Source organism: Lepidochelys olivacea, assembly GCF_965140295.1.
Source record: "Lepidochelys olivacea isolate rLepOli2 genome assembly, chromosome: 3".
Lineage (NCBI taxonomy): Eukaryota > Metazoa > Chordata > Testudines > Cheloniidae > Lepidochelys > Lepidochelys olivacea.
The window spans coordinates 164,083,120-164,103,818 of NC_140413.1; the positions used below are offsets into that span (position 1 = coordinate 164,083,120).

General features: G+C 38.7%; 1 protein-coding gene and 1 long non-coding RNA gene across 4 annotated transcripts in view; one reads left to right on the top strand and one right to left on the bottom strand.

Moving 5' to 3' along the window:
- The window catches only part of SPATA17 (spermatogenesis associated 17), a 146,855-nt gene that overhangs the window by 77,388 nt on the left and 48,768 nt on the right, over positions 1-20,699 (bottom strand). For both annotated transcript variants that reach the window (XM_084624449.1, XM_084624448.1), the window contains one exon: positions 3,656-3,779. In XM_084624449.1, the coding sequence (XP_084480575.1) occupies positions 3,656-3,779 (124 nt within the window). The remainder of the gene's footprint in view (positions 1-3,655; positions 3,780-20,699) is intronic.
- LOC311518533 overlaps positions 1-20,699 on the top strand; it is a 52,773-nt gene that overhangs the window by 19,992 nt on the left and 12,082 nt on the right. Inside the window, exon 1 of one of the 2 annotated variants that reach the window (XR_014711011.1) lies at positions 5,034-5,106. The exons of the other annotated variant lie outside the window; for it this stretch is intronic. This is a non-coding gene — a long non-coding RNA (uncharacterized lncRNA). Of the gene's footprint in view, positions 1-5,033; positions 5,107-20,699 lie in introns of those variants that run through there. 2 annotated transcript variants of the gene reach the window in all.

Here is a 20,699-nt window from a genome sequence, read left to right on the forward strand (position 1 = left end):
ACAAAGGCAGAGTTTTTGCTAACCCTGTCATGCAATTTTTAACTCCTTGCATTTTAAAGGTATCTTGTTCATCATAAAACACAGCCCTTATATTGTTCATTTAAAAGCAGATAAGGAAAATATTGTTGAGCATAAATACATATCAGCTTATTAAAATCCAAAAGAGAAGAGTTCAGTTTTTCTAATAGAATTTAGATTGATAACAGTGTTGATACCTTTTCAAGATATTTCTTTCTATATTCCACAATGGAATCTCTTGCAAAAAGCAACCAGTAGGTGGAGCAGACAACATAATTTATTACTTGATACCAAGGGCATGGAATCTGTTGCAGGTTTCTTCATAATTATAGGAATTACGTAGGAGAAATTTTCTTCAAACAAAGGAAGCTCATCTATGTTAGGTGTTACTTGTCTAGTTACTGAAGCTATTGATACATAAAGCAAGTTGAGTAAAAGCTCAGTATTTCATAAGCATAGAATTTTAGAGTTCATAATTTATTTCTCTGGGCAATATTTTCCAAATAACTTAGTTTTACTCAAATGAAAAATCACATTCTATTTTCAAACCTCCTCTTATAGTTTGGGCTGTATTTGTGGTGCATGAACAACACCAGCTACACAGAGACAAAAAGTAGATGCTGTTTATTTTCTAAAGCTGTAAAATTTATTTGTGTTTTGAAGTTAGTGGGATGCATAACAAACAATTTTCAGGGAATAATGTTGATTAAGTGTGTGACAACAAATTAACACTATTACTGCTAGTAAATATTGATTATACAAAGATGTTCAAATGTTTAGATTTCTTTCTGAAATGTAGATGTCCAGAAGATACTCTTATTTTTAAATTAATAAATTCATAAAGGTCTGTTAATTCAAGCACTGATGTATAGCTGAAGTAATCATGTATCTGTGTTAAAATATTTGTATAAATACAGTGCATATGTACAAACAACAACAATAAACTGCTATATTATTGCAAATTCTTATAAATAGAGTTCATTATTTACCAACAAATATAGTAAAATGGTAATTTTAAATTGTACTATAATATGGTATAATTTATATATATATACTCTGTTAAAAGGTATCACTGAATTTATTGATCCATGTTTTATTTATTGTAAGCATGACACAGGTTAGACAAAATGTAACACTATATTAAATACTATATTAATTTGTAGCCTTTGTAAAAATGTAACTGTTGAACTTGTAAGCACCGAGGCGCTCTAGTATTCAAATTGCTGCAGTCATAACGGCAGTCAATTTTAATGTTTGTGCTGCAGAACATAAGGAAAAGCCATCAACATGATATCTCAAGCATTAGCTCCACAAGCATCTGAAGCTACAATTCTGAATAGTCTATGGAAGACTGACTTCTTCAGATCTATGATAGCCTATTTTTAGTCTACAGATGTTAATCTTTAGCAACATATGGGACTTCCTGAATTATAAAATATCCTGAAATAATGCTATGTCAGTATTTTGCTTGAAATTTTATTTCTCATTCAGCTATGGTAAAATGTTTATGGAATATGTGATGGAAATAGCAACAGCAAAAATACTGATATTTAATATCGATAACCTTTAACATTATATTATTTTACTATCTGTCACAAAGAAGCAAATCAGTATAGAAAGGAGCTAAGAAAAAAAATCCAAAATCATATTTCAATATTTCTGCTAAATGCATTCATTTATATCAAACCATCTTGCTGCATGAAGAGGCAAAGTGAAGATGCGGCAATTTAAATAAGTGCCAATAACGCACAGTAATTTAACTTATTTTTTCTTATTAGGATACTTTTTCTTAATAGAGGGGATATTTTTAAAAAAATAAAAAAATTATAGCTCAGCTCCTGGATCACAATTTAGTACTAAACTGTGACTTCTGTGGCAAATTTTGTGGCCTCAGAGTCATGGAATATGTAGACCTTGACAGTGAGCAAAACCGGAGTGTTTTTAGTTCTGCAAAACCGTGCCTGTCAAGCTTTGTTCTTGTTAAATCAGAAACCCAAATCCATAAGACCACGATGCTTACTGCTGCCCTCCACCAGGAAAACCTTAACTTGAGGACTGAGGTACAAATGCTGCCTGCCATCCCTTAAGGATGAATCTTGGGGTGTAAAAGTCCCCACTGGTAAAGGAAAATGCAGTTTTCTAACCTGGCACTATCGGGAACAAAATGAGTTCATTATATTTTAGACCATAAGTCATTCAGTTCATCTCACTAGCCATCTAAAAGAATGGTGAAGATGCCACAGTTTAATTTTTCAGATACTAAAGGTGTAGAACATTTTATCCACATTAACACTTGGTTTGTTAGCCCATCCTTATTTCTAATATTTTGCTTCATGTATCTGCTTAATATTGGAATTACTGTAAAAATAAGTTATTTTTTCCAAAAAATGGTCCAAGAAAATGTAAAAACTTTAAGAACATTCTATGTGGAAAATGTACTATTTCTACAGCTGGCCAAATTATTTGTGGTGAATAATATTCAATTAATAACTTAGGCCTTTTCTCTGTTTGCAAATTACTTCTGAACAGACCTTGAATTTAGTAATTTTGCAATTAAAGTTGCTCCTTTTTACTAATGTATTCACTTTTCAAATCTGACATACAATTAATGCAAACAAGTTTCAAACTATGGGTGGATTATAAATGATTCATAAACACTGAAAAAGGCTAAATTTGCTGCCATTGAGTCACATGGTATTGTTCCTGCTCCCTGATCAGATGACTGATCATTTTTATTGTAACAAATAACGAACAATGAGTAGCAAACAACAAATAGGAAATAATGAATACAAATATTTTGTTCATGCCTGAAATTTCACATGCAAAGACAGGTATTCATGTGAAGAACAACTATTCACCAAACAATCATGGAAAGAAAAAAAACATTAGCACTAATGTTCACAAATAGGGACTAGCAAGGATCACAAATATTGTCAAAATAGAACAGCCCGTCAAAATTTGAACAAATGTTCTTAAATTCTGTTTTACCACATAAGATCAGCTCTACTAATTACTAACAAATTTGACTTCCTGCCAATCACACTGTATAGGAAGACTTGAAAATTCTAGAACTTTTAGCAGTGCAAACAAATTAATCAGTAAATATTCAAAATTCCAGAGGCATACCTATGTGAAAATAATCAAGGTAAATGTGCTGATCCAGGCAGTTCTGTGAAAAGCTTTAGCTGAAACCCTACATGTACAATGTATTTTAAAACACAGCAGAAGAGCACAATATCAATCCAATCATTAGCTCAATTAAAAAAGAAAAAATGAAACTGCTCCTCAGCTTAATAACTTGTTAGTTCTTGACAAGTGCAACCACACAACAATAAGCCAGTCAAAATGAGTTTTTAAAGCGAGGTTATGCCCTTCGTGTTGTGTTATCACAGTGGCAGATCAAACTGCTGACTTGGACTCTTTCTGCCAGCAGTGCTGTTACTGCCTCTGTGAAGCTGCTGTCACAGAATAGTCATGGTACCTGCTCTCACCCATAGAAAAGCACTAAATTGAACTCAAAGTAGTGTCTTTGTGATATCTTTTCAACAAGTCATGTCCCATTCAGCCTGCTAGTTTATCTCTGTCAAGCTGGGGGCCCAAGTGGTTTGCATGAGCTGTCAGGGACAGGTATACCAACCTGCTCTGTGCTGAGGAGGTAATGCATCTTTCGGGCTTGGTGATCCTTTTTCTTTTCTTCCCTTTCTAGGTCTTTTTTCTCCTTTTCTTTCTCCTTCATCTCTGCAAACTCCTCTAGTTCTTTCCTGCATCAAAACAACTCTTTGTTATTTACAGTCCAGAGGTGAAAAAAGATGCTAACACTTTTTTTTTAACTCTTTCACAGCTGGTTCTCCATGGCATTCAAGGTGCTGCCTTCATCCATTAACAATCAGTTGGAAATCACTGGAATGTTAAAATCTACTTGGTACATTCTGCAGTATAGGAGATGGATTCCGTATGGGTGTGACTAACATTTGGTACCATTAAAGTGGTTAAATCTACATTCTATGTGTTTGTACAGTATACCACATTTATTCATAATTCGTTCATTTATATCCTTCAGCTTTTATTTTGAGGAAGATGTTGATGGTGTTATTTAAATATTTTGATAAAACAGAAGTAATAGATATTCTGTGCACTGTTTTATCAAAAACCATTTTACCTTGAGTTTCATTAAATAGAATTTATTTTAATGTAGTAACTTCATTCAAATGGACATCAGCATGTAAACTGATAGTTTATATTTCAGCTAGTACCTTGTGACAGAGTGGTAGATCATGACCCTGTGACAGACCCTCTACCCCTTCTGCCCTTGTGTGTGCAGAAGGGTTAGAAGGAGGAAGGGTAAGCTTGACTATTTGATATCCCTCTCCTTGCTGCATCACTGAGCCCTCTGCAGGGTTGAGGATCTGTGCGTGGAGAAGGGTTGGGACATGGGCTGCAGGCAGGTGAGTGGGGTCCAGGGGCATACACCTTTCCCTCATTAAGTACACAAGAAGTCCTTGGGAAAGACACATGCAATATTAACTTTCCTGGACATCTCCCTCCTCAGCATGGAGCCTTTCTGACAAGGGTAGTACAGAGCAGCTACTGTCATGGGGAGTCCACAGCAAAGTCACTGCCAGGAAAACAGGTTGTGAGGCAGGGGTTCCTGGAGCCAGTGTGGAGGGATCACAAGGCCTGCTGAGCAAATGTCCCTGTGCCTCCATTAGTTCTTGGAATATCCACAGGTAGCAAGAGGCTGATCCCACTGTCTGCTTTGCAGGAAGCGACAAACCCATATTTCCAGTAGAACAATCTGAGGAAAACTATGCAAGGTAAAACGTGCAGAGATTTTCTCATCAATGGCTTCTTCCCATGGATTTTCTGCAAAAGGACCAGTCTGGCCCCAAATTATGCAAACTTGTAGAGTAAATTAATGTCCTATACTAAGCATAATTCAGTGTTATAGTTCACAGCGCATGTGTATTGAATTATTTTGACCCAGTTAAAAGAGGTTAGCTTGATTAACGTATGTTATTATTTTTCTTAAGAAACAGCTAGTTCAAATTAACCTGTGTGTGAAAGACACCAGCTTTGTTCAGTGATTAGGTGAGTAAATTCTGGCCTTTTTTCAGAATATGTTACATAAAATAAAAAGGGAAGACAAATGCACAGTTCATATGTCTGGATAGTAAATAACACAGCAAAAAGAAATCTGGGATCTGATAATTCCCCACAGAAGTCAATGGTAACACTCCCATTGACTTCAATGAGAGCAGGATTTGGCCGCTGGAGAACAAGGATCAAATCAGGCAAATATTTAAGCATGTTTATGTAACTTTAACTTTATTGATGTAAGTAATCCTACAGACAAGTCAAATTACCTCAATCAGTGTTTGCATGATTGGGCTCCAGCTTTCTAATGCTAGCTGTTATAATTATCATAGTGTTAATTTAATCCACAAAAACATGTGAAATGGTAATAAATGCCTTATAAATATATGAACTCAGTTAAAATAAATTCTTAAAGAAAATATATATTAAAATAGTATCCTTTTTATATTTGATTCATGCTACAGTCTTTCAACTTTTCTTTACCAAAATATTAATCCACAACACCTGGTAAAATGAATAAAATGTTAAGTAAATCATGCATGTTTTTTCTTCAAATGTGCAAGACAAAAATAGAATGAAAAGGAAATACATTAAAGGTAGGAAAAGATGTATAGGTTTGTTTCAATCTCTGCAAATATTTTTTGTTGCAGTTTACTGTTAAAGGCTGCTAATACAATATTTCATACAAGGTTACTTATGAAACATACTGACGTTTAAAAATCACCATGCTATGCTTTTGCAGCAGTGTAATTTTTTTCCAACATAAGATTAAATTGCAAAATAAATGAATTACTTAGAGTAGCATGGCCCCCATTTTGCCACCCTTCTCCTGAAAATTGCTTATTAATATGAAAAAAAAGTTGGAAAATAGCCTCTTTTACTTTATGCATAGCATTTTGGGGCCTCGCAGCCTGCAGACCTGGACTAGCTGCACATTTTAGATTGTGTTGGCAAGCGGGTACAATGACCTTTCTGACCTGCATCTCAAGGCTATTATTAATCGCTAAGTAACCTGGTAAAGCCAAACAAATTTGTTTCCATTGAAAGGATCTCTATCTGTGTCTGAGAATTTGTGCTGTACCAAACAAACCTCATTAACTGTGTCCATTTTTGACAAAGAACTAGGAGTTGGAGAGATTGGCGACCTTTCTTTGTCCTTAAGGTACAGACTTCAGAGCAGTTATATGTGGGTAAATAAGTATTTTTACAAGGAAACTCTTTGTTCTATATTAACCATAAATAATTTTTTAAAAAAGTGCATGTGTTATCGAGTTAACTTTTTTATTTTAGGCAACTTTATACTTAAATATTTGTGCACATATTCTATATTTTACATATTTAATACTGCATCTCATTCTTTTTCATTAGATTCTTCCATTCAGCATGAGTACCACTGTAAATAGCTGATAAACTGCCTATAAGTATATGATTATAACTTCTTCCTATTCTTATCCACTTTTACCCAACAATGAATAAGAAGTTATATTGTTCAAGAGAAAACTGGTGAAAATCCCCAAAGAAAGATATCAATAAATATATATGCATTTTATTACAGATTTAATTATAACAAAGGGTAAAATATTTGTCCCATGTCATCAGTTAGGATTTACTACATTATTTAGAATGAATTATTCATTACCATAATTTTTTCAAGTAAAAAAAAAAGTTTAGATCATTTGTTGAAATGAAGTTCAAGGCAATATATAATTTTATTAGAAAGTACTATCCTAAGATCATCACAATTCCTTACAAATAGGCACACATCTCTTCATTAAAGTTCTACATGAAACCACTCATGAACATAAGTTCTTTTAAATAACTATATAATTTTCAATATACTTGAAAATATTTTCAACAGCCTACATATTTTGCTAACATATTCTGTTTCAGTAATATTGTATGCATAATGTTTACATTACTTTACTTTATTATAATATTGTTGACATATATAGTTACCTCTGATGGCTCTGTCCTTGAAGTCATCACAAAATGTAAAGTATGTATTAATCTAAACACTACTATACGTATAGACTGCTTAGCAAAATTATACCAATTTCGATTTATTCTAAAATGATTTACACCCTGAAATCCCCACATGTCCTTTCTATCACATTTTAAAGACTAAATCTTAGTCCCATTAATATCAATGGTAGTGAGATCAAACCCAAGGAATTAATGAAAAAGACATTAAATATGACTCTATATAATTCACAGTATAATATTTCGGCTCCGAGACTACGCTCTCTGCAGTGGGACAGTTGGCCAGTATGTAAAGAGACAGATGAAACCAGCATATATGTAAAGTACATACTACAGACATTACCTTTAGACATTGTATATCTACCAATAACACTGAGATCACAACCACATGCATATATGCTTGCGCACACACAAAAATCCAAAACTCACTGATGTCAATGGAAAGACTCCCAATGACTTTGATGGGCTTTGAATCAGGCCCTCCCTCTCAACTGTTTCTATTTTTCTTTATAAACAGTACATTCAACAAGTAGTAATAAGTAATCCTTTCTCTGTGAATGCCTCACGCAATCAAGGATGTAAATATTTCATATACTGTGTTAGCCCCTCAACCCCAACCTCTTCATTCATAGTGATCAGTATTATAACCTCCGCTTCAGGTCAAAACTTCCATTGACTCCTGTGGGTGCTCCATGTGTGGAAAGGGAATTTAATATAGTCAAATAGAATCAGAGAATCATAGGACTGGAAGGGACCGTGAGAGGTCATCTAATCCAGTCCCCTGCAATGAAGGCAGGACTAAGTATTATCTAGACCATCCCTGACAGGTGTTTGTCTAACCAGCTCTTAAAAATCCCCAATGATGGAGATTCGACAACCTCCCTAGGCAATTTATTCCAGTGCTTAACCACTCTGACAGTTAGGAAGCTTATCCTAATGTCCAACCTAAACCGCCTTTGTTGCAATTTAAGCCCATTGTTTCTCGGCCTATCCTCAGAAGTTAAGAAGAACAATTTTTCTCCCTCCTTCTTGTAACAACCTTTTATGTACTTGAAAACTGTTGTCATGTCCCCTCTCAGTCTTCTCTTCTCCAAACTAAACAAACCCAATTTTTCCCATCTTCCCTCACAGGTCATGTTTTCTTCTTGTTGCTCTTCTCTGGACTCTCTCCAATTTGTTTTCCTTTCCTGAAATGTGGCACCCAGAACTAGACACAATACTCCAGTTGAGGCCTAATCAGTGCAGAGTAGAGTGGAAGAATTACTTCTCATGTCTTGCTTACAACACTCCTGCTAACACATCCCAGAATGATGTTTGCTTTTTTTGCAACAGTGTTATGCTGTTGACTCATATTTAGCTTGTGATTCACTATGATCCCCAGATCCCTTTCTGCAGTACTCCTTCCTAGGCAGTCATTTCCCATTTTGTATGTGTGCAACTGATTGTTCCTTCCTAAGTGGAGTACTCTGGATTCGTCCATATTGAAATTCATCCTATTTACTTCAGACCATTTCTCCAGTATGTCTAGATCATTGTGAATTTTAATCCTATCCTCCAAAGCACTTGCAACCCCTCCCAGCTTGGTATCGTCTGCAAACTTTATAAGTGTACTCTCTATGCCATTATCTAAATCACTGATGATGATATTGAACAGAACCAGTCCCAGAACCAATCCCTGCGGGACCCCACTTGTTATGCCCTTCCAGCATGACTGTGAATAACTAATCTCTGGGAATGATTTTCCAACCAGTTATGCACCCACCTTATAGTAGCTCCATATAGGTTGTATTTCCCTAGTTTGTTTGAGAAGGTCATGCGAGACAGTATTAAAAGCCTTACTAAAGTCAATATATACCACATCTTCTGCTTCCCCCTATCCACAAGGCTTGTTATCCTGCCAAAGAAAGCTATCAGGTTGGTTTGACACGATCTGTTCTTGACAAATCCATGCTGACTGTTACTTATCACCTCATTATCTTCGAGGTGTTTGCAAACTGATTTCTTAATTATTTGCTCCATTATCTTTCTGGGTACAGAAGTTAAGGTGACTGGTCTGTAATTCCCCGGGTTGTCCTTATTTCCCTTTTTATATATGGGCACTATATTTGCCCTTTTCCAGTCTTCTGGAATGTCTCTCATCTCATCTTATTTCAAAGATAATTGCTAATGGCTCAGATATCTCCTCAGTCAGCTCCTTGAGTATTGTAGGATGCATTTCATAGGTCCTGGTGATTTGAAGACATCTAACTTGTCTGAGTAATTTTTGACTTGTTCTTTCCCCATCATAGACTCTGATCCTACCTCATTTTCACTGGCATTCGCTACGTTAGGTGTCCAAATCACCACCCACCTTCTTGGTGAAAACCAAAACAAAGAAGTCATTAAGCACCTCTGCCAAATAGTTTTGTCAAGCTAGGGCGTAACCGTCTGTGTTTTCATCAAGCTCTGTGGTGAGAGAAAATAGGAATTCTGCAGATGCAAAAATTGTTTTATATTAATTAATTTTTGGAATATTTTTCAAAAACTGGTCTGCTGTTTTGTGAGATTCCTATGTCAAGAAAATAAATATGTGCACTTTTGGTGGATGCTGTGTGCAAAATGATCTGCAAAAGACTGAATAAGCAAAGGAACATTGATGATAGTTTGGGAAAAAAGTACATTTGCTTGGTACCACTGTAGAGGGGACTGTTTCAATGACATCCAAAATGTGCCTATGTTTACGAGCTGATGTGCTCAGAGACACTTTTCATTGTGTCTCATCACAGATAAGATTGTGCCTAACAAATCTGTGAGGTAGCTGTTGACTTGTACATTATTGATTATTTCACATTAGGTTTTAAAATAAAAGCTGTTCATGTGCCAATGTAACTTACTGTTATTCTGATGTTTCATTATGAAACATGCAGTGGTGTTGGCTATGAGATGCAGATTTGGATTACCATGTTCCTGCTGTCTGTATAAAGGTTAAAAATAGATATAGAATATTGTTCCTGGCACTTTTGGAAAGGTCTTTAAATGATGATTTCAGCAATATACAGATTTTAATGGTGCTGCATAGAACAGCATCATTTCACAGATTTATACTGACCTACATTTATTGAACTTTATCAAAATATTGCATTTTGTTTGCGTTTTAACAGGAATTTTGTGATCTTGTGACCAGATAACCATAAAATCATAGTATTAATTAAAGTAAAGGGCATTTGAGAAAATCAATATGCAGTATAATTTGCCTAGAGTACCCAGAAGGAGCACAAAGTTATTGTGATTTGAAATAGCTTAGCCCTCAAATCATAAAATTCCTGCAACATAGGCAGTAGGTAACCTTAGCATAAGAGAAGCCAGCCTAAATCAATTTTACCCTCCCAACTATATACATCATCCTTCCCCCTGAAACAAAGAATATGGAACTCTAAATGCAATAACTGCAACAATTTCTTAGCTACACCAGTATATACCTATTGATTTAATGGGGTTGTACTGGTGTATCTGAGAGCAGAAGCTAACCTGCTGTATTAAAAATGATTTGACTTTACCAAAAATATTCAGTAAAAATTAAACACTCCTATATGTCTAGCCTCAGAGGAAGAATGTAAAGCATAGATTATGGTGCTCTGTACACAGATATATTTATAACAGAAGACATACATTACCGTATATGTTAGATATGTGACATCTAGTTACCATTCCATTCTCTGCCTTATATGAGTCTATTTCCGCTCAGTGCATCCACTATGTACTCTTAATACTGAAATGTGCCCCAGCCTGTTTTGACCAGCTACACTGATGCCTGAGAGATGATGTCATGCAACTAGCACAGTGGATTCTTGAGTATGTTTGGAAAAGAAAGGTGCCTACCACAGCTGATTAAGCAGAAATAGGGACATCTTTTTGAGGAGGGACAGATCCTTAACAGATGGAGGGGTTTGGAAACTGTCTTGCTGGTGAGTTATTGTGGCCCAATAGTATTCTGAAACTATCTGCCTTGTATGTGACTCTCAGAAAGATACTCTATTTGTATTGCGCCTATGGCCTCTCCTGCCTAGAACCTTCCTAACTAATGGAACAATAATGTGCAGCCTTATATAATATGCTCATTTGGCATACAAATGTGCAATGTTATATCTCTAATCAACCAACCATCCACATACTGTTCTATGTTCATTTCAACTATGTATTTGTGCATAATTACCTTTGTAAGGTGATGATAAGCATCATTGTTTTGTCTGAAAATCGTTGAGGGGATTTTGCACTGTACATAGTTCATTATACAAAGTGGTACAAATCGAGTCCACTTACCTGGGTGGACAAGGTACAAAAAGCATTGGAACCACCCAGGGTCTCGTGTACAAGGGGCCAGATCATTGAAAGGAAATTCACATCCCCCGTATGCCACACAAAAATACTCTGCAGCAGTACACAAAACAGTACTTGGTTGGGCCAATTCCCCTTGTGTGTAGGAGGATACATGGGCCAGCAGCCCATGAACCGTAGTAGAAGTTGTGCAAGGGCTGAATTGGTGCTTCTGTGTCCCACTGCTGGTTTGTTGGGAAGAATTCAGTCCCAGCACCAAATCCCAGATTGGTTTGGAATGGCTTTGATGAGTGTGCTGATTCACACTGATTGGAGAGTATTTGGATTTTAGTGTGTGACACACTAACTTGTGTGTAGATTGTGTTTTGCAAGTGAAAAGGAGCTTGGTTTTTTTTTTTTTAAGAAGCATATTAGGGCCCAATTTTGTTCCCAGTGAAGTCAATGACAAACTCCCATTGATTTCATGCACTGACATCTCTGCGTGGTGCATGTTCAGTAGGTATGCAGACTTCATCCAGCTCTGCGTGCACTCTAGGTGAAGTGTGATATGCTTTATGACAAACATGCAGGAAGCTTTGTAACTGAGCAGACTTAGGCAAGTTCTCACCATAGTGCGTGGTTGTTTCTGCAGCTGGTTGACAAGGTGTTCACGGCTTAAAATCTGTGTTGAGGCAGGTAAACCTTGGCTGTAATGAAGGTCTAACACATCCCTTATGAATTCTATTCTCTGTGTGGGTTCCAAGGAAGGCTCCTCTCTGTTGATTGTTAGGCCCAGTGCAAGGAAAAGTTGGAGCAATTTAATGTATTCCTCTACCTGTTGTGGCGACTTCCCTCAAACCAGCAAGTCATCAAGTTAAGGATGAACTATTATTCCATCTTTTCTCAGGTGAGCCACACAACTACCAAACATTTGGTAAAGACCCTCAGAGCTGCCGAAGCTCAGAAGGGTAGCATGTTGTATTTGTAGTGGGCCTGTCCTACTTGGAACCTCAGGTACTAGCTGTGTGCAGGGAGAATTGATATGTGGAAATATGCATCTTGCAGGTCGAGAACTGCAGATCAGTCCTGAGCATCTAGTGATGGAATTATGGAGACAAGGATTACCATTCTGAACTTGATGAGGCAGATGAGAGTGTTGAGCCTCCTGAAGTCCAGAAGTAGATGCCATCCCCTTTTTGTCTTCAGGACTAAATCCCTTCTGCCTATATTGCAGTGGAACTTCTTCTCTTGCTCCAAGAGACAGAAGTAATTCTACCGCCTGAGTAATAGTCTCTCGTGAGACAGGCTGCTGAATAGGGAAGGGGAAGGAGATGGGCAATAGGGACAGACTATTTTTGGAACCCAGCAGTCTGATGCAATGAGGTTCCTAAAAAATCCCAAAAAATGTGGCCCTCCTGCAAGGGGAAGTAAAGGGTGAAGATCCTGTGGACTAATTAAAGAGTGACTCTTGAGCATCATGTCAGAAGGATTGCCCTGAGGTTGTCGCAGCTGACAGGCAGATCATGTAGAAGCCTAAGTCTCCTCTTTGGAAAGTGCTGCCCCTTCCTCAGAGGCTTCAATGATCTTGATTGGAAAAAAGCTGCTGGTGATGATCTCTGTCTGGAATAAAACTGAGGTCTTTCCTGTTTTCTTTAAGGAGATGGTATGTATATTCCTACCAAACAAAGACCAGGAGTCTTTCAACAAATGTAGAGCATCATCTGTTTTTGTACTGAAGAAGTCAGTCTTCAAAGTGGACGTCTTTAATTGTTGTCTGCACCTCCTTTGGGACTAAGAGTCAGACTGAAGCCAAGGTGCCCTCCTCATGATAATGGAAGTTGTCATGGATCTTGCCATGATATTTGAAGCATGTAAGGAGAGCTTAGATATAAATTTTGACTATCCAAAATTACAGCCTTGCACTACTCCTTGCATTCCTGAGGAAGTCTGTCAGCAGTCTAGAGGCTTATGTACATGAATACTTAGTTGGCAGCAAGCTGGGGTGTAAATCTACCCTGCAGTTATGTGCAGTGCACTGAGGGTATGTCTACACTGCAATTAGACACCCACAGCTGGCCCTTGCCAGCTGACTTGGACTTGCGGGGCTCAGACTAAGGGGCTGTTTAATTGTGAGGTAGACATTTGGGCTAGGGCTGGAGCCTGAGCTCTGGGACTCTCCCATTTCACAGGGTCCCAGAGGCCAGACTTCAGCCCGAACCCAGGCTGTCTTAGAGGATTGGGCTCAGGAACCAGGTGGTGATCTTGAGCTTACCAGGACACCTCTGGACTCAGACCAAGCTAATTTCAAGGGGAGGTCTTCCTTTCCCAGGTCCGATGCAGGCTATCTAGATCAGCCCTAGAGAAACAGTTTGAGGTGAGCCTGTTTTTCCAAAAGTTCCTTTTAGAAAAGGACATACAAATAGAACTCCTTGTCAACTTGGTAAGATCCACCTTCGACAGGTTGGGTCTCCTTCTCAATGTGTGCAAATCAATCCTATCCCCTACACGGAGGATGGAGTTTATTGGAGCAATATTGGACTCAGGCCAGGCCAGAGCATTCATGCCAGAGTCTCAGTTTTGGACAATGACAGACACCATACAAAGCCTCAAGCAGTACCCCACCACCACAGCAAGGAATTGCTTGAAGCTCCTTGGTCACACAGCAGCATGTACATACATGGTACAGCATGCGAGGCTGAGGCTCAGACCTCTCCAGGCCGGCTAGCATTGGCCTATCGGCCAGGGCATGATGGTCTGGACAAGATGGTCATCCTCCCAGTGCCAGTTCTGAAGTCATTCCACTGGTGGCTCGACCCACAGAAGGTATGCGCAGGAGTCCCCTTTGCCAAGCTCCAACTCTCCCTGTCCCTGGTTACAGATGGGTCACAGTTGTGGTGGGGTGCTCACCTGGGAGACCTTCAAACCCAAGGTCTCTGGTCACAAGATGAGCTCTCGCTCCACATCAATGTCCAGGAGCTGAGAGCGGTCCACTTAGCATGCCAGACCTTCCAGGCTCACTGGCAAGGGAAATGCATGGAGGTGATGATGGACAACACAACTTGTTTTATATAAACAAGCAAAGTGGAGCTCATTCTTCTCCCCTATGTTGGGAAGTCCTCAAGCTGTGGGACTTCTGCATAGCCCACTCAATTCACCTGGAAGCATCCTTCCTCCCAGGTTCTCAGAACAAGCTGGTGGATTATCTCAGCAGATCCTTTCACAATCACGAGTTGTCTATTCCCCCAGACGTGAACAACATTTTCCAAATGTGGGGAGTTCCCCATATTGACCTGTTTGCCACAAAGAGAAACAGAAAATGCCTCCGGTTCTATTCCTTCCTGAATCAAAGTCTGGGCTCCCTTGCAGATATGTTTCTCCTCCCTTGAACAAACCACCTGTTGTACATATTCCCTCCATTTCCACTCGTTCACAAGGTTCTGCTCAAGATCCGCAGGGAAGGGGCAGCGGTCATACTGATAGAACCAACCTGGCCCCACTAGCACTGGTAAACCATGCTCCTGGAGCTATCGGTGGACACCCCAATCTCTTTGCCCCTGCTTCCAGACCCGATCACCCAAGACAAAGGCCATCTCCATCATCGCAACCTCGAGTCTCTTCACCTCACCGCTTGGAAGCTTCATGGTTAAACCTCAAGGAGCTAATGTGCTCTGAGGCCATTAGGGAGGTCCTACTTGGCAGCAGGAAACCCTCCACCAGGGCTACCTGCCTAGACAAGTGGAAAAGATTTGCAATCTGGTGCTCTCAGGGTTGTGCTCTCCCAGTGCAGGCTTCTATACCGCTCATCTTAGACTACCTATTACATTTCAAACAGCAGGTCCTCTGAGTATCATCTCTCAAGGTCCACCTGGTGGTCATTTCGACATTCCACCCAGGAGCGGCTGGCCATTCAGTCTTTGCCAACCTGATGGTTAGTCGTTTCCTGGTCACCAAAACATCAGCAAGGTGAATGTCTGATCTTAAGGCTCTAACCTCCGACCCTCCTTATACCATTTTTCATAAGGACAAGGTGCAACTTAGGCCTCACCCAGCCTTCCTTCCAAAGGTTATCTCCCAATTCTATGCCAGTCAGGACATTTTTCTCCCAGTCTTTTATCTTAAGCCTCATGCGGATAGTTGGGAGCAAAGGCTACACTCCTTGGACGTTCGACAAGCACTGGCCTTTTACATTGCATGCACAAAACCATTCTGCAAGTTGAACCAGTTGTTCTTGGCAGTTGCAGGTAGAATGAAAGGCCTCCTGGTGTCATTGCAAAGAATTTTGTCATGGATCACATTCTGTATCTGGGCATGCTACGATCTTGCAAAAGTACCGGCCCCTGCACTGACAGCACATGCCACAAAAGCAGAGGCCTCCTCTGCAGCGTTCCTGGCCCATGTCCTGATCCAGGAGATTTGCAGAGTGGTGACTTGGTCCTCGGTTCACACTTTCACCTCTTACTATGCTACTACCCAGCACACCTGGGATGATGTGGTTTTCGGCAGAGCAGTGCTCCTATCTGTAATTCCATAAGCTCCAACCCACCTCCTAGTTAGGGCTTAGGAGTCACCTAATTGGAATCGACATGAGCAAGTACTCGAAGAATCAAGAACAGTAACTCACCTTCTCATAATTGTTGTTCTTCAAGATGTGTTGCTTATGTCCATTCCAAGACCCACCTGTCTTCCCCTCTGTCGGCAAGAAGGAACTGAAGAGGTGGTGGGTCGGCAGGGACCTAGATCCACCGCCATGAAGGCGCCATTCCAGGGGGCTCCACAGCCAACCCGATAGATGCTGCTTAGGGAAAAACCTTTTGATGACTATGAACGTGGTGCACACACACCTAATTAGAGTAGACGTGAGCAACACATCTCAAAGAACAAGTTATGAGAAGGTAAGTAACCATTTTTTTCACGAGTATTTTCTAAATACTTATATAAAACCAAAACCCATCAAAATGGTTTCTAGATTTAAAAAATAAAACAATGGAAATAGTTGCTTTTAAACAATTAAAAATTCCCTTCCATTGTTAGCAACCCAAACACTGCATCAGTGGGAACAAGGGCTGTCAAGCAATTAAAAAAATTAATTGCCATTAATCGTGAGATTAATCACACTGTTAAACAATAACAGAATACCATTTCTTTAAATATTTTGGATGTTTTTTACATTTTCAAATATATTGATTTCAGTTACAACAGAATAATAAGTGTACAGTGCTCACTTAATATTTATTTTTGATTACAAGTATTTGCACTGTAAAAAACAAAAGAAACAGTATTTTTCTATTCACCTAATTCAAATACTGTAATGCAATCTCTTTATCATGAAAGTTGAGCTTAAAAATGTAGAATTATGTACAAAAAAATTGCATTCAAAAATAAAACAATGTAAAATTTTAGAGTCTGCAAGTCCACTCACTCCTACTTCTTATTCAGCCAATCGCTCAGACAAACAAGTTTGTTTACATTTGCAGAAGATAATGCTGCCCGCTTCTTGTTTACAATGTCACCTGAAAGTGAGAACTGGCATTCACATGGCACTGTTGTAGCCAGTGTTGCAAGATATTTATGTGCCAGATGTGCTAAAGATTCATATGTCCCTTCATGCTTCAACCACCATTCCAGGGCACATGTGTCCATGATGACGACAGGTTCTGCTCGATAACAATCCCAAAGCTGTGCGGACTGATGCATGTTCATTTTATTATCTGAGTCAGATGTCATCAGCAGAAGGTTGATTTTCTTTTTTGGTGGTTTGAGTTCTGTAGTTTCCACATCGGAATATTGCTCTTTTAAGACTTCTGAAAGCATGCTCCACACCTCGTCCTTGGAAGGCGCTTCAGATTCTTAAACCTTGGGTTGAGTGCTGTAGCTATTTTTAGAAATCTCACATTGGTACCTTCTTTGCATTTTGCGAAATCTGCAGTGAAAGTGTCCTTAAAATGAAAAACATGTGCTGGGTCATCATCTGAGACTGCCATAACATGAAATATATGCAGAATGCGGGTAAAACAGCAGGGGACTTACAAGTCTCCCCAAAGGAGTTCAGTCGCAAATTTAATTAACACATTATTTTTTTAATGAGTGTCATCAGCATGGAAGCATGTCCTCTGGAATGGTGGCCAAAGCATGAAGGGGCATATGAATGTTTAGCATATCTGGCACGTAAATAGCTTGCAATGCCAACTACAAAAGGGCCATGCAAATCTCTGTTCTCACTTTCTGGTGACATTGTAAATAAGAAGAGGACAGCAAATGTAAATGTAAACAAACTTGTTTGTCTTAGCGATTAGCTGAACAAGAAGTGGGACTGAATGGACTTGTAAGCTCTAAAGTTTTACATCGTTTTGTTTTTGAGTGCAGTTATGTAACAAAAAAAATCTACATTTGTAAGCTGCACTTTCACGACAAAGATTGCACTACAGTACTTGTATGAGGTGAATTGAAAAATACTATTTCTTTATTTATCATTTTTCCAGTGCAAATATTTGTAATCAAAATAATATACACTTTGATTTCAATTACAACACAGAATACAATATATATGAAAATATAGAAAAACATCCAAAATATTTAATAAATTTCAATTGGTATTCTATTGTTTAACAGTGCAATTAAAAGTGTGATTACTTTTTTTAATCGTAGTTAATTGCGTGAGTTAACTGCGATTAATCGACAGCCCTAGTGGGAACATGATATTGAAACTGACCATAAATGAAGCAAACCTGACTCCATTGATTTTTACTGAAAGGAATACAGATAGGGCCACATTGTGACCCATTCGTCCACCCCTTGCTCTTACTGAAAGGTTGACAAGTGAATCTTCTTAATGTCAGTGAAATCACTTATGTGAAGGCTTGTCTGCTCTTAACACTGGTACAGCTGCACTGCTGTAGCGCTTAGTGAAGACTCTACCTACGTTGACAGGAGGGCTTCTCCCATCTGCGTAGGTACTCCACTCCCCTGGGAGGCAGTAGCTATGTCGATAGGAGAAGCCCTTCCATCGACATAGCGCTGTCTATATTGGAGGTCAGGTTGGTATAATTATGTCACTCAGGGGTGTGGATCTGCCATAGTCCTGAGCAATGTAGTTATACCAATTTAAGTTTGCAGGGTAGACCAGGGCTGAGTAATTAACTGCTCACCAATGTGAATAAGGAGGTCACAACCTGGTCTTAAGTAAACAAGAAGTATAAATAATTAAAATGTTGACTTTTTAAACTTCCTCCATATTTAATAGTCTAAAATGTTACAGGAAACAATGTAAGATTTTAAAGATAACTTTGGCCTTTTTATTATATAAAAAAGCCTAGATAACTGTTTATTGGGTTTTAAATATTAGATTAACTCACATTTGTTCAGCTACTAAATGAAGACTGCACACTTACAATAACTTACAAACTAACCTTTTCATTCTGTTTTTCAGCATGTCTTTGTGCGTATTTCCATCTTAAGAACCTGGGTCATTGGGCCTCAAAGCTATTAGCTCAATATAGGGGTCAATGGGCTGCAGCTCTCCTGTTCCTTTCCAAACTACTGCCCATTTACCTATTTTACTGCTTGGTGGACAGAAACAATTGAGCAGTTAAAGGGCCTTGCCCAGGAGACTTGCCACAAATGAGTTTTCAAAACTCTCACTAATTTTATATCTTATCATTTATATCAATCTGTTTCAAAAACACAATAATGACAGCTCTACCTTCTGAGTCTGTAGGATTCATATGGCTCTACAACAGCAGTGCAGGAATCAGATGACTTAAGTTTCTACTTAATAAGTAGCGAGAGGATGAAAATAATTGAACAAAAACAAAGCTAATGTACAGACATGTAAATGTGCTTTATAAATTCTATCATTTGCAAATAAATTAATGTTTAACAAATGAAAGTCACACTCTATTCCTGCATAAAGGGCATATCCTGCCCCATCTTCCATGACCACAGAGTGCCCTTTACCGGAAGAATTGGTGTGAATCTGTTGTGTAATGTGAGATAGAAGGTACATGTGGGTGCAAGGTGTGGGAGGGAGGAGAGAAGCAAAGGGGGCACACATTCTGCATGGCACAGAGCACAGAGTAAGAGAGCCCAATCAGTGACAGTTCGCAGGGGATAAATATAGAGTGAGCTGACCCATCCTCCCTTCCCAGTGAGCTCATTCAAGATCTTGTGTAGGCTAGTGACTGCAGAGCCATTCCATTACTTGAAAGTGTAAATTCCTCCTCTGCTTGGCCACTTGCACATAAGCCCAGGGCTCTGAATTTGAACCCTAGTGTGTAAGTTCATAAGAAATGCATAGCTGGTGAAAATCAGCATAGTTCCATTGAAATTAATAGATTGTGTTGGTGTTACACCAATTTATGATAGTTTAGGATCTGGTCTATAATCTAAATACAAACCAAAAAATTAACCTGTCATATACAGTTCATGTTGCGTGATATGTACACAGTATGTCCTCAGAGATCTTCATATTTAAGTTTGCATTGGATACCAACTCATGCATAAAAGAGCAGCATCACACTAATTTAACACACACTTTTTCTAATGATTAATCCTTTCATGGTTAAATTTGTTGTTCATTAGGGGAGGGGTCATATAAACACTTTAGACCTGATTCTCCATTGTCTTGTGTGAGTGTTTCCACCTGTGCAAAGTGGGTGTGAACTCCTGATTTGGAGCAATGTATAGGCTCCATGGAGCAATGTAGTGAAAAATCAGTTTTGTAGAGCCCTATCCAGACAAAGCCCTGCTCTATACTAGAACGATTTGCTGGTTTTACTATATCAATATAGTTAAATTTGCTATTGCAAATTTTTAATTTAAAATAATTAATAATTTAAATTTAAAAATTAAATTTAAATTAATTAATAATTTAAATTTGCCTCATAGTCTGGAGGCAGTTTTATCAGTATAAAAATGCCTACACCTGTATAGTTTATGCCATTTGTGAACTGGGTTCAGTTATCCTTCTTTAAGTACGTCCAAACTAGGGCTATACTGGGGGGAAGGGTGGGGAAAATCACAACTCCCACTGGCCTAGCTAAAATTCCCAAAGCACTGCATACTCTAGCATTTGCACAGTGATGACTAGAAGAAACAGTGGATCCCGATCATCCCTATGCACTGCCCACACTTCCCAAAAGAGAGTGCGCTGGATGGTGGCAGGTTGCACACTGGAATACCTACCCATGATGCACCACACTCTGCTTGGACACACACACTCCTAGTGAGTATGTGGAACGCCGACCCAAGGAACACAAGCGATATACTAACTGCAGTGGTTGCCAACATAACTGGTATCTGCCAAAGTTTGTAGTTTA